The following is a 14,412-nucleotide window of genomic DNA, read 5'->3' as shown; positions in this document are numbered from 1 at the left end:
AAATCTAATTTTATTGGTCACATACACGTTTAGCAAATGTTATTGCAGGTGTGGCGAAACGCTTGCAATTACCTCGTACCTCTGCACATCGACTCAGTACTGGTACCCCATGTATACTGTACAGCCAAGTTAATACTCATTGTGTATTTATTCCTTGTATTATTTTTTTAATATTATTTCTCTTCATTGTTGGGAAAAGCCAGTAAGTAAGCATTTCACTGTTAAGCCCTATTCGGATGGGATAAGTTCTACTGGGGGAGCTAAGGTCATGTAATTATGTGCACGAGCACAACTTCCCCATATCTGTCATTTTAGTTCTGTCCGAATCTGCCATGTCAGTAATTTTTACTTGGAAGGAAGGTCATCACAGCCCTAAAAACCTACTGTTTTTCAGCAAACACGAAGGTCCTCTGATAATACTAATCCTGTGTGAATATACATCCCTGTGTTCTGAAGGATATTACAGGGTTTAACAGGTGCTGCATCTTAGTTTGGGTAAGAACATGGGAACAAATTGATGCTTAAAACAAAGTGCTATGCATGTAGCCTACAGATGACTGTATGGCACTTTCCCAGTGCCATACTTCGCTTAAAAGATGAAGTGGACAATATACAGTGCAATGAATTGATAAATCCATCAGGTAATTAAATGTCTGCGTAGGTTACATTTCATAGTTCTTATTGATATGCATTATTATTTTGACTTCCTCCGAACTCAAGGCCATTAGGCCAACATTAGGCTATCCCTAGACATTTGAAATATCATCACGCATAGAAGAGCCTCCAGGCTTCCGTCATAACGGTCAATTGTGAATGAGTGAAAAACGTATTACAGGGCAGTTTGCTAAAACAAAACCCGTCTGAATCATCCACTGGAAAAAACAGACATGCTGGGGTAATAATTACATAACCGACGTTCTCTAGTAACACTGGTCCCGTGTGAATAGGACTTCAGTCCAATTAGAATTTTATGCAGACAGACGTTTACTGGGTGTCATTTAGGTGCGTGTGGACTGGCTCTTAAACGTTTGATCTACCCCATCAGTTTCCTGACTACACTAGCAAACCTCATTAAATGCTCTTCTAGTAGTAGACTACTTAATCAAGCAAACAACCCAGTAAACTTTCTCACTACATTACTCCCCCACCCCAACCTCAAATGACTTAACGTCTACACTCTGCATACCCATTACATGGTCTCTGACCTATAGCTCTTTCTGCTGCCCAGTAGAGCCGCTTTCCCATCCACAGCTCCTAGGCTAGCTGGGCCCTGCCTATGTTCCAGACAAGGCGACCCACTTTGAGGGTCGGCCAGGATGGGGCACTCTGCAGGGGGCAGTGATCCTTGGCCAGACCCCTGCTGTGTCTGGCCTTAGTGATCTCTGATGAAGTCTGACAAGGCAACCACTGACCGAGGCAGGAGGTCCTAAATTATATTTGGATACTCCCCCCAAAATATCTGTACAGTAAGTCTGTATAAAGCACAAACACAGAATAGTGCATATTTTTTTATATTTTTTTTAATAAACAGTGCCTTCAGAAAGTATTCATACCCCTTGACTTAGTCCACATTTTGTTGTTACAGCCTGAATTCAAAATGGATTAAATATATATATCCCCCTACACACAATACCCCATAATGACAAAGTGAAAATAGGTTTTTGGACAAGTTATAACATTTATTGAAAATTAAATACAGAAATCTAATTTACATAAGTATTCACACCACTAACACAGAACCCAAACCAGCTGCGTGCGTGCACCATCGTGCATACATTTATTTTGTCCCCCCACACCAAACGTGATCACGACACGCAGGTTAAAATATCAAAACAAACTCTGAACCAATTATATTAATTTGGGGACAGGTCGAAAAGCATTAAACATTTATGGCATTTTAGCTAGCTTGCACTTGCTAGCTAATTTGCCCAATTTAGCTAGCTTGCTGTTGCGAGCTACTTATAAATTGCAATATAAAATCAAGAGAAGAAAAAGCCTGGAAGGAAGAGAGTTCACTAGAAACGATTCGGTTGACCATTTTATGTGTGGATTAATTGGCGGAGTAGAGGACCTTGTGCATTTCAGGTAAAAATAACAACTCAATGTTTATATCCCAGGACAAATTAGCTAGCAATAGCAAGCTAGATAAATAGGACAAATTTGCTAGCAAGTGCAAGATAACTAGCTAAATTGCCATAAATGTTTAATGCTTTTTGACCTGTTTCTCAAATTAATATAATTGGTTGAGATTTTGTTTTGATATTTTAACCTGCGTGTCGTGATCGCATTTGGTGTGGGGGGGACAAAATACATTTATGCACGATTGCGCATGCAAACAGCCGGTTTGGGTTCCGTGTTACCGTCACCGACCTATTTCGTCTTTCAGTCACCCATGTGGGTATAACCAATGAGGAGATGGCACGTGGGTACCTGCTTCTATAAACCAATGAGGAGATGGGAGAGTCAGGACTTGCAGCTCGATCTGAGTCAGAAATAGAACTGACTTCTATTAAAGCCCTTGGCAACGCAGACGCTCGTTGGCATGTGTGAGCAGTGTGGGTGCAATAATTTAATAATATAGATTTCTAAATGTATTTTGTAGTCAGCCTGTGAGTCAATACTTTATTTAAGCACCTTTGGCAGAGATTACAACTGAGTCTTTCTGGGCAAGTCTAAGAGCTTTCCACATCTGGATTATGCAACATCGGCCCATTATTCTTTTCAAAATCCCTCAAGCTCAGTCAAATTGGTTGTTGATCATTGCTAGACAACCATTTTCAGGTCTTGCCATAGATTTTCAAGTATATTTAAGTCAAAACTGTAACTAGGCCACTCAAGAACATTCAATGTCATCTTGGTAAGCAACTCCAGCATAGATTTGACATTGTGTTTTAGGATATTGTCCTGCTGAAAGGGAAATTCATCTCCCAGTTTCTGGTGGAAAGCAGACAACCAGGTTTTCCTCCAGGATTTTGCCTGTGCTTAGCTCTATTCAGTTTTTTTTATCCTGAAAAACACCCTAGTCCTTAACACTGACAAGTACACCCATAACACGATCCAGTCATCACTGTGCTTGAAAATATGGAGAGTGGTACTCAGTAATGTGTTGCATTTGCCCCAAACATTGTCACATTTTTTGCAGTTTTACTTTAATGCCTTATAGCAAACAGGATGCATGTTTTGGAATATTTGTATTCTGTACAGGCTTCCTTCTTTTCACTGTCAATTAGGTTAGTATTGTGGAGTAACTACAATATTGTTGATGCATCATCAGTTTTCTATCACAGCCATTAAACTAACTGTTTCCTTGGCCTTTTTTTTACCAATAGGTGCCCTTCTTTGTGAGACATTGGAAAACCTCCCTGGTTTTTGTGGTTGAATGTGTGTGGGGTAAAGTGATGAGGTAGTTTTTTTTTTTTTTTATTATGTTAATTTGTAAACAATGTAAAAACATTTCTACTTTGACATAATGGGATATTTGTTTGTAGGCCAGTGACAAAAAAATATATATTTAGTCCATTTTAAATTTACATTGAAGCAAAATGTGGAAAAAGTCAAGGTGTGAATACTTTCTGAAGGCACTGTAAATAACACTGTTTGCACTGTGTGTGAGAGATTTGAGGGGAAACGAGCATGGTTCAGCATGTTCATATCCATAATAGCAATGTTGTAGCATTACACTCACATGGCTGCGGTTTTGGATTCTGCCTCATGAAGGCAGGAGTAGTCCTCAGCACAAGCACAGATCAGACGCAACGTCCGAACTGCAACAGAACAGGAAGCAAAACAAAGGTGACTAACAAACAGTTGAAGGCGGAAGTTTACATACACTTACAGTGGGGGGAATAAGTATTTGATCCCCTGCTGATTTTGTACCTTTGCCCACTTATAAAGCAATGATCAGTCTATAATTTTAATGGTAGTTTTATTTGAACAGTGAGACACAGAATAACAAAGAACATCCAGAAAAACACATGTCAAAAATGTTATTAAATCATTTGCATTTTAATGAGGGAAATAAGTATTTGACCCCTCTGCAAAACATGACTTAGTACCTAGTGGCAAAACCCTTGTTGGCAATCACAGAGGTCTGACGTTTCTTGTAGTTGGCCACCAGGTTTGCACACATCTCAGGAGGGATTTTGTCCCACTCCTCTTTGCAGATCTTCTCCAAGTCATTAAGGTTGAGGCTGACGTTTGGCAACTCGAATCTTCAGCTCCCTCCACAGATTTTCTATGGGATTAAGGTCTGGAGACTGGCTAGGCCACTCCAGGACCTTAATGTGCTTCTTCTTGAGCCACTCCTTTGTTGCCTTGGCTGTGTGTTTTGGGTCATTGTCATGCTGGAATACCGATCCACGACCCATTTTCAATGCCCTGGCTGAGGGAAGGAGGTTCCCACCCAAGATTTCATGGTACATGGCCCCGTCCCTTTGATGCGGTGAAGTTGTCCTGTCCCCTTAACAGAAAAACACCCCCAAAGCATAATGTTTCCACCCCCATGTTTGACAGTGGAGATGGTGTTCTTGGGGTCATAGGCAGCATTCCTCCTCCTCCAAACGCAGCGAGTTGAGTTGATGTCAAAGAGCTCCATTTTGGTCTCATCTGACCACAACACTTTCACCAGTTGTCCTCTGAATCATTCAGATGTTCATCGGCAAACTTTAGACGGGCATGTATATGTTTTCTTGAACAGGGGGACCTTGCGGGCGCTGCAGGATTTCAGTCCTTCACAGCGTAGTGTGTTACCAATTGTTTTCTTGGTGGCTATGGTCCCAGCTGCCTTGATCATTGACAAGATCCTCCCGTGTAGTTCTGGGCTGATTCCTCACCGTTCTCATGATCATTGCAACTCCACGAGGTGAGATCTTGCATGGAGCCCCTAGGCCGAGGGATATTGACAGTTCTTTTGTGTTTCTTCTATTTGCAAATAATCGCACCAAATGTTGTCACCAAGCTGCTTGGCCATGGTCTTGTAGCCCATTCCAGCCTTGTGTAGGTCTACAATCTTGTCCCTGACATCCTTGGAGAGCTCTTTGGTCTTGGCCATGGTGGGGAGTTTGGAATCTGATTGATTGCTTCTGTGGACAGGTGTCTTTTTTACAGGTAACATGCTCCAGTTAGGAGCACTCCCTTTAAGAGTGTGCTCCTAATCTCAGCTCGTTACCTGTATAAAAAGACACCTGGGAGCCAGAAATCTTTCTGATTGAGAGGGGGTCAAATACTTATTTCCCTCATTAAAATGCTAATCAATTTATAACATTTTTTACATGAGTTTTTCTGGATATTTTTGTTGTTATTCTGTCTCTCACTGTTCCTATAAACCTACCATTAAAGTTATAGACTGATCATTTCTTTGTAAGTGGGCAAACGTACAAAATCAGCAGGGGATCAAATACTTTTTTCCTCCACTGTAGGTTGGAGTCATTAAAAGTCGTTTTTCAACCACTCCACAAATTTATTGATAACAAAAAATCGTTTTGGCAAGTCGGTTAGGACATCTACTTTGTGCATGACAAGTATTTTTCCAACAATTGTTCACAGAGATTATTTCACTTATAATTCACTGCATTACAATTCTAGTGGGTCAGAAGGTAACATACATTAAGTTAACTGTGCCTTTAAACAGCTCGGAAATTTCCAGAAAATTATGTCATGGTTTTAGAAGCTTCTGTTAAGCTAATTGACATCATTTGAGTCAATTGGAGGTGTACCTGTGGATGTATTTCAAGGCCTACCATCAAACTCAGTGCCTCTTTGCTTGACATCATGGGAAAAATCAAAATAAAATCAGCCAAGACCTCAGAAAAAAAAAATGTAGACCTCCACAAGTTTGGTTCATCCTTGGGAGCAATTTCCAAAAACGCCTGAAGGTACCACGTTCATCTGTACGAATAGTACGCAAGCATAAACACCATGGGACCGCGCAGCCGTCATACCACTCAGGAAGGAGACGCGTTCTGTCTCCTAGAGATGAACATACTTTGGTGCGAAAAGTGCAAATCAATCCCAGAATAACAGCAAAGGACCTTGAGAAGATGCTGGAGGAAACAGGTACAAAAGTATCTATATCCACAATAAAACTAGTCCTATATTCACATAACCTGAAAGGCCGCTCAGCAAGGAAGAAGCCACTGCTCCAAAACCGCCATAAAAAGAAAGCCAGACTACGGTTTGCAACTGCACATGGGGACAAAGATTGTACTTTTTGGAGAAATGTCCTCTGGTCTGATGATGCAAAAATAGAACTGTTTGGCCATAATGACCATCGTTATGTTTGGAGGAAAAAGGAGGCGGCTTGCAAGCCAAAGAACACCATCCCAACTGAAGCACGGGGGTCGCAGCATCATGTTGTGGGGGTGCTTTGCTGCAGGAGGGACTGGTGCTCTTCACAAAATAGATGGCATCATGAGGAAAGAAAATTATGTGGATATATTGAAGCAACATCTCAAGACATCAGTCAGGAAGTTAAAGCTTGGTCGCAAATGGATCTTCCAAATGGACATTGACCCCAAGCATACTTCCAAAGTTGTGGCAAAATGGCTTAAGGACAACAAAGTCAAGGTATTGGAGTGGCCATCACAAAGCCCTGACCTCAATCCTATAGAACATTTGTGGGCAGAACTAAAAAAGCGTGTGCGAGCAAGGAGGCCTTCAAACCTGACTCAGTTACACCAGCTCTGTCACGAGGAATGGGCCAAAATTCCCCCAAGTTATTGTGGGAAGCTTGTGGAAGGCTACCTGAAACGTTTGACCCAAGTTAAACAATTTAAAGGCAATGCTACCAAATATTAATTGAGTGTATGTAAACTTCTGACCCACTGGGAATGTGATGAAAGAAATAAAAGCTGAAATAAATCACTCTGCTATTATTCTGAGATTTCAAATTCTTAAAATAAAGTGGTGATCCTAACTGACCTAAAACAGGGAATTATTACTAGGATTAAATGTCAGGAATTGTGAAAAACTTAGTTTAAATGTATTTGGCTAAGGTGTATGTAAACTTCCAACTTCAACTGTAGGCATATGGAAAACATCAATAACATCACACAAACAAGTCAAAACAGATTCCAGCCTGTCTGAAATAAAGGAACATTGTGTATTGGATGTTATTGGAGCAGAGAAACATGGGTTTTCCCCCCAATTAAAAGCTTCCGCGGTATGAGCAATGTAAAGAACAGTTCCCACACCATCATTGTCCAGTGAGGGTCTCACTCACCAATGCACTCCAGCTTTCTCTGGGGACAGCAATCTCTGCACAGCAAGCGAAGCTCCTGCACTGCCGAGTCATAGGGGTAGGAACCACGCAGCACGACAGGGTCCTGGGGGTACAGTTTCGATGCGACACCAACATCACCAGGTGAGGCATCTCGATACAGCCTCATACTGGACTCAAAGGACAGCTCCCTCTCTCTGTGGACCTTCCTTCATAGTCCAGGACACAAAGATACAAGAGGTAACCATGCCAAATCAACAAGTATTGTGACATGACTGACACCAGCTTTCACACTGAACTACCTTTCTAAACGGACATTAGATTCAATACGTCAAGGAATGGTTGAATCACAGGTCAGTTAATCATCTCACTACACTGATACGCATAATCAACCATGCAGCAGGCTAATAGGAGAAGAGAGAGTTTCTAGTTGTAGCATACTGACGCCATCTACCGACCACTGCCTGACATCCAACTCATTTTGCAAACAAGAAGCTTTTACTAGGGATGTGCACAGTTATTCGAATATCAAATATCCGAACGGACGTTAGTATTCGAATTCTTGTGTTGTTTTTATAGGCCTATTTTAACAGTGAAAATGCTTTTTCTAAACGTAAATAAGATATCCATGTGACATTGTTACATATAGGATATACCATGACATTTAAAATTATTAATTTAATAAAACAAACTTTTCAATGTAGGTTTTATGACGTGCATCCCATAAAAAAAGACTGGTAGCCAACTGGTAACCTTCACATGTGTAGCTTGTTGTTTATGTTAGCTAATTAAATTCAGCAGAGGCTTAAAGTGTAGCAAGTGGAGTGATAGTTCACTAACGCAATGCAAGATGGAATAAAATCACAGAATGAAAAGTTAGCGAAATGAGAAGGAGTAGGCTATCACTGAGCAACCAACAGGTAAGCGGTCGTTTTATCTGAATGGAGTTGGGGAGAAAGCAGCATGTGGCCTCAATTAGCCTAGATAGCTATAGCTGGCTAGCTTCTCTAGGCTACTCTAGTCAAGGCAGGCACTGATATATGGGATGATAAATAATATTGTAGCTGCTACAAGTTAGCTAGTCTTGGCTGTCACCGAGTTGCCTTGGCGCCTCTCCCTCCATCTGTTCTCCCTCACACACACTGCCCCCTCCGCAGCTTAACCAATATAGTGCCAGTAGTCCTTAGGTTAAAACTAAGTTGTATTAAAAAAACACACCTGTAATTCGAATATCCTACAGAAATGTATGATACTATTCGAATAGTGAAATTATTTCAAAACCCCAATCACTAGTTTTTGCCACAAAATATGGGCAAGTGATCATAGCTGGAAAAAAAAAAAAGACGACAAGATTACCTGAAGAGAGCCAACAAAGAGCTCCAGAGGGGAGTGAAGAAGGCTTCTTCTATGCTGGCCACACACAGGTCCTTAGAACTGGCTGTGTTCAGACACTCAAAGGAGAGCAGACATAGCGACAGCAGTTGATCTGCAACAAAGTTATTTTCATACATTTCCCTCAACAATGAGAAAACACTGCAAAACATGAGGTCTACTACATAGTACATTTTAACACTCATACTAACCAATGGCAATATGGATGTCCTTCACAATAGCCTTGAGGTGTTCTTTGAGATCACGCATCTCCAAGTCTTGAACGAGAGACTCCTCCTGATCCAACTGTGACTGTTCAAAGGTCACATCAGGGTCCCCATGTGATGGAGCCCAGTCCAGCTGTGTCAGAAACTGCTCCAGATCCTCAAACGAATTCTCCCTGTCCAGTGTATGAGGCCCATCCCCATCCTCCTCGTTAGCAATATGGTCATGGGAGAAGGAAATATTGAGAGAGGCATCGGAGGACATACTGTGGCCCACTTCTGATTTTGACGCGTTCTGATGAGAGTCTGACATCAACAGGCTCTGAGCGCTGTGGGAGGGTTTCATGGGCAGGGCAGGACTTGCAGGGAGACTCTTACTCACGATTGGGTAGAGCCTGTTGTAAACTCTGTACTGGAGCCTTTTCAGTAGCATCATAACAGGATGGTCTGGACAGCTAGGATACACACAAAGCACACAATCAAAATTACTCCTCTATTCAAAAGGAAATTAAGCCACATTATGTATGGCAAAATATAGGACTAGGACTGCCTTGTGCGGCCTCGTGTTTAGTACCTGAGAAGACATGAAACAAGGCCGGACACCAATGTGGCATCATCAGGATTTTTCTTAATGTTGGCTTTCCATAGCTTGGGCCAGTCCTATAAGTCAAACATACACAGGATGAGGACAACTCGACAGCAAACACTAAAGTTCACTTATCAACACAATGACTTGTCAAGTTGTCACTGCACTTTGAACTCACATGATCTTGTTCATATTCCAAAACATTTGTGTACAGAATACGTTGCTCCTGTTCTTCTGCAGTAATTGTTCCAGACGCTGCAAACCTCCTGCATACAGCACAGACACATTGAGTTTTTTATTGAACCTTTATTTAACTCGGCAAGTCAGTTAAGAACAGATTCTTATTTATAATGACGGCCTACACCGGCCAACGCTGGACCCTACGGGACTTCCTATCACGGCCGGTTGTGATACAGCCTGGAATCGAACCAGGGTGTCTGTAGTGACGCCTCAAGCACTCAAGATGCAGTGCCTTAGACCCCTGTGCCACTCAGGAGCCCTTACTCAGATACATGGATGCAACTGGAGCTCAGCTCCAAGCACCATTTCAATTACTTTCATACTACATATCAGAAGACTTAAATTAAGGGTGGATTGAGTGGTTAATGAGGGGAGATGGTTCTGAAGTATTCTAAACTTAACTGCAAATACACAAGTGTCAGGTTTCTGTTATTATTCCAATTCCTACAAAGTAGCAGCACTTATACTACAGACATTACTGATGCGGTTAGCCTGTAAAGCCATACAACAGACGAACTGTGGTGTAATGTGATGTGTACCGAGTTCTACTGTCAGAGGGGACAAATGCTCACCTGTTGGCCTCCTCCTGCAGCCGCAGTCTCCTCTCCTCCATCTTCCTTTGGAGCTTCACTCGTATTAAGGAACCCTTCCCAAATGTCCACTGGATCTAAACATAAAACAGCAGCTCACCCCAAAGCTACATGCCTATCCCCATGGATAACCAATAGCATAAATTCTCTCAGAAGGCAGCTACTTTCAAACAACACTAACAGGTCAGTCACTATAATAGATGATGTAACTCTTAAGCGTCCTCTTATGACTCAGTTACAGGAGACATAACATGGGGTGACTGGAATGTGTTTACCAAGGATCACAGGTAAGGCTCATTCAGCCATGCCATAATTTGGATCCTGGTGTAACTTAATCAAGTGGACTTTCTTACCCATTTGACCCCTAGACGTATATAATATCAAACTGACCACGAAAGGCCACATTAACAGAAGGATACAGCATCTTGCCTGGCCTTGGCAATGATCAGGTTCTCCATCATCTGCCTCTGAAGAGAGAGAGTCTGCGTTGAAAGAAAATGGATTAATATTTTACATTTCCAGACTATTTCTAGAGATGTTACATGCATGTCAGAAATGTCCTAATTACATTGTGTGAGAGATAAGACAAGTCATATTTTCCAGGAGGAAGAACTCTTGTTGAAAGGTAAACATAAAATGTTATCGCCTCAACACTACAACCTGTAATTGCCTGAGGTAGGCTGACTGTTGGCCGATTGCATTATATGGCTCATCAGGGTCTGAACAAAAAAACTTCATAGGTTAAGGCTTGTCATTGATTGCACTTGAGTAAGCTCCTGGAGAGGTCACTTCTACTGGGTCGTTCCACCACAAAAAGCACAAGAAATGATTGACCCCCCCGCGTTGTGTCATGTTGGCTGGATGTCCTTTGGGTGGTAGACCATTCTTGATACACACAGGATACTGTTGAGCGTGAAAAACCCAGCAGCGTTGCAGTTCTTGACACATACCGGTGCGCCTGGCACCTACTACCATACCCTGTTCAAAAGGAACTTAAATATTTTGTCTTGCCCGTTCAACCTCAATGGCACACATACACAATCCATGTCTCAATTGTCTCAAGGCTTTAAAAAAAAATCCTTATTTAACCTGTCTCCTCCCATTGAGCTACACTAATTTGATCAGATTTAACAAGTGACATCAATAAGGGTTCATAGACTGACCAGGTGAATCCAGGTGAAAGCTAAGTCATGGAAAGAACAGGTCTTCTTAATGTTTTGTACACTCAGTGTATAATACCTCATAAATATATAAATAAATAAATAAATAAATAAAGTACCCAACATCTGATCTGGACCAAACTTTTTCTAACAATGAGTTAGACATGAGGAATCCAAAGAAATGGTCAAAAGTCCAAGACCATCCTATGACGGTGCCACGTTGAAAGTCACTGCGCTCTTCAGTAAGGTCATTCTACTGCCAATGTTTGTCTATGGAGATTGCATGGATGTGCGTTCGATTTTATACCTGTCTATAACAGGTGTGGCTGAAATGACCGAATCCACTCATTTGAAGGGATGTCCACATACTTCTGTATGTATAGTGTATATATCGCTCTCATTGGGAACGATCCTACTACTAAATCAAATCAAGTTTATTTGTCACGTGCGCAGAATACAACTGGTGTAGCCCTTACTGTGAAACGATTACTAGTCACCCTGTGAGCACATGTGCAGTAGTCTGTGCTACTGGTGCTTTCAAGACAACTGAGAACCTCGAAAAGAGTTGTCTTGAACGCACTAGTCTGAGATTTCCGAGTTCCCAGTTGCTTTAAACGCGGCATACATCTTGTATAGTAGTGTGTGGGTAAAGCATAATTGAAACAATGAAACTACATGGACATAAAAAGTACCTTCACAAATTCCTTCAGTTTTTCCCATTGAGCCCGCAGATCCATTTGGCCGTTATGTCGCCGAAACATTCTTGGCACCTAAATCGTGGGATTTCAAATGTTTTTTTTTGTTCCAACCGAATAAAACGCGTGGAGAAGTAAAACTTGTATTCCTTGAAGGACACGACAACGCGATCATGAATATGATGAATGGACACGAGGAAGAAAAAAAACTGCCCGCTGTAGTTTGTATTCTGACCGTATTTCGCCTCAATCTCTAACCTTAGAGTGAGTCACTAATCAGTTGATTTCTCAACTAAAACTCGAATCCAACAAGAGCGTGTGGCGCGCCAAATAAAGTCCAAACAAATCGATTCCCTAATCACCTTGAAGGGGCGTGAACCGTCTATGGATTCACATGCCACTAGTCTCGTGCATGCATGCGATTGTACTTCAATGCAAAACCCAGAGTATTATATTTAAAAATAAATATGAAATAGATAAATCAATGAGTACACTTGCTTCGTGCATGAATCATTTCTTATTTGCATGTTATCAGTCTACTTCATTCGAAGCTGTTTTCTGCAAGTCTACTGCTCTATATACCCACCATAGCAGGGTCCCAGAACTGATGGACATAATTCATGTAGAAGAAACATGATGCTGAGTTCTTGTTGGGTCCAACTCTGCCTCATACCAACATCAGATGGTACTCATGTGTGTGTGTCCAACTCATATGTAGTGGATATAACAGCTGTGTGAATCTCACAACCTTTCTGCTTTGCTTCGGTGTTCTACTGTAATCTGACACACAACTGTGAATTAAAATAGCAGCCAGTTAATTTACAAGATCCCTCAATTTATCCAACTTTGGGGATATTCTAAAATCATGGTTTCAATGTAAAGTTTAGCCAAACTGAATGTGGTGTATTTTTGGTATAAGTGAATAACACACAAACACAAAGACTGACCAGGGAAGTCTTCTGTGTACGGGCCTGAGCAGGGGGGAGTCGGGCCAGACGAGCTTCATAATTTTCTTTCAACTTCTGGTTCAACCGCGAGGCCTCCTCTATGGGTGTAAGCCCCCTTTAATACACACAAAAACATACAAAATGTTTAGTCACATGCTACCAAAGGTATAAAATGTATCAAGTCTATGACTGCGGTGGCTTACAATGTGAATTTCAGTTCTGCACTATTTGATACTCTGTATTAAATCAACTCTGTATTAATCATCGACCTCTTCAACAATTTAAGAAAGTTCTACAGTGATAACCATTCACTGATAAGAGTGACTTCTGATGTAGGCATCTCATGAATACTGTAACCAGAGAGAGTCCTTCTATTTCACTGAGTGGCTATTTCTAGAACTCTCCTTTTTGTCCCTTGATTGTTTAGTCCCCAGTTTCTCTGACAACTCACTTCCTGGTATCCTGTGACTCCACTATCTGCAAACTCTGGAAGACTTCTGGGGGCAGGAAGGTGGTGACCTCCCCTCCACCCTCAGAGAGAACTCTGCGCTGTCCAGGCCTGGGGTTATGTTTAGGCCCCGAGTAAATAACTGGTTCTTGTGGTTGTGGCGAAACTGGAGGAGGGACAGGAGGTTGACACGTTTCGGGGAAAAGTCATTTGAAAAACATTGCAAAATTTGGGGCTAAATATATTTACCAATCTTTCCAGGGCTTACTGCTAAGGTTGTGGTCAGGCTGAGTGCTGCCAAGTTAATAGGTGTGGTGTAGGAGGTAGGGGTTGCGGGTTCATCTCTCCTTCCTATGAAGGAGGACTTGGCTCTCTCCAAACACTGCTCAGCCAGCCTCAACATCTTTTCCACCTCTACTGCTACTATCTCTCCCTCTGGATGAGTAAAGAAAATCAAAATAGCAGAAGAGAAAAGCAACATTTTACAACTGGTAACCACTACAACTAAATTAAAACAATCGATGCTAAGAACTGATTAAATCCCAGTATCTACATCAAGGTTGATACAGTCATCCTTCAGTGTTGTTGATTATTTCAGGAGGGAGAAAATGAATCAATGTGTGAGGTAATACTGTGCTTGTCTACAAACAAACAGTCAACGACTTACTCCAGGACTTGTTCAATTGTTTATTTTCTACCTTCTAAAACAGTGTTTCCCAAACCTGGTCCTCAAGTACCCCCAAAAGGACACATGTTTATTGTAACCCTGGACAAGCACACCTGATTCAACTAATCATCAAGCCCTCAATGAGTTGAATGAGGTGTGTTTGTCCAGGGCTACAATGAATCTGCTTACTGTTGGCGGTACTCAAGGACCAGGGTTGGGAAATACTGTTCTAAAATGACTTCTAGACCTGCCATAGCAGTGTTGAGTG

General features: G+C 41.6%; 1 protein-coding gene across 2 annotated transcripts in view; it reads right to left on the bottom strand.

Annotated features, from left to right (window-relative positions):
• Nucleotides 1-14,412, bottom strand: part of LOC115151889 (VPS9 domain-containing protein 1) — a 30,424-nt gene that overhangs the window by 15,214 nt on the left and 798 nt on the right. For both annotated transcript variants that reach the window (XM_029696212.1, XM_029696211.1), the window contains exons 3-13: nucleotides 13,727-13,912; nucleotides 13,481-13,643; nucleotides 13,030-13,144; nucleotides 10,647-10,709; nucleotides 10,210-10,262; nucleotides 9,576-9,663; nucleotides 9,386-9,471; nucleotides 8,800-9,266; nucleotides 8,573-8,702; nucleotides 7,220-7,425; nucleotides 3,686-3,764 (exon numbers count right to left, since the gene is read on the bottom strand). In XM_029696212.1, the coding sequence (XP_029552072.1) occupies nucleotides 3,686-3,764; nucleotides 7,220-7,425; nucleotides 8,573-8,702; nucleotides 8,800-9,266; nucleotides 9,386-9,471; nucleotides 9,576-9,663; nucleotides 10,210-10,262; nucleotides 10,647-10,709; nucleotides 13,030-13,144; nucleotides 13,481-13,643; nucleotides 13,727-13,912 (1,636 nt within the window). The remainder of the gene's footprint in view (nucleotides 1-3,685; nucleotides 3,765-7,219; nucleotides 7,426-8,572; nucleotides 8,703-8,799; nucleotides 9,267-9,385; nucleotides 9,472-9,575; nucleotides 9,664-10,209; nucleotides 10,263-10,646; nucleotides 10,710-13,029; nucleotides 13,145-13,480; nucleotides 13,644-13,726; nucleotides 13,913-14,412) is intronic.

Source organism: Salmo trutta, chromosome 17, assembly GCF_901001165.1.
Source record: "Salmo trutta chromosome 17, fSalTru1.1, whole genome shotgun sequence".
Classification (NCBI taxonomy): Eukaryota; Metazoa; Chordata; class Actinopteri; order Salmoniformes; family Salmonidae; genus Salmo; species Salmo trutta.
Note: the sequence above shows the minus strand (reverse complement) of the source record. Positions and strands in the feature narration are given on the sequence as shown.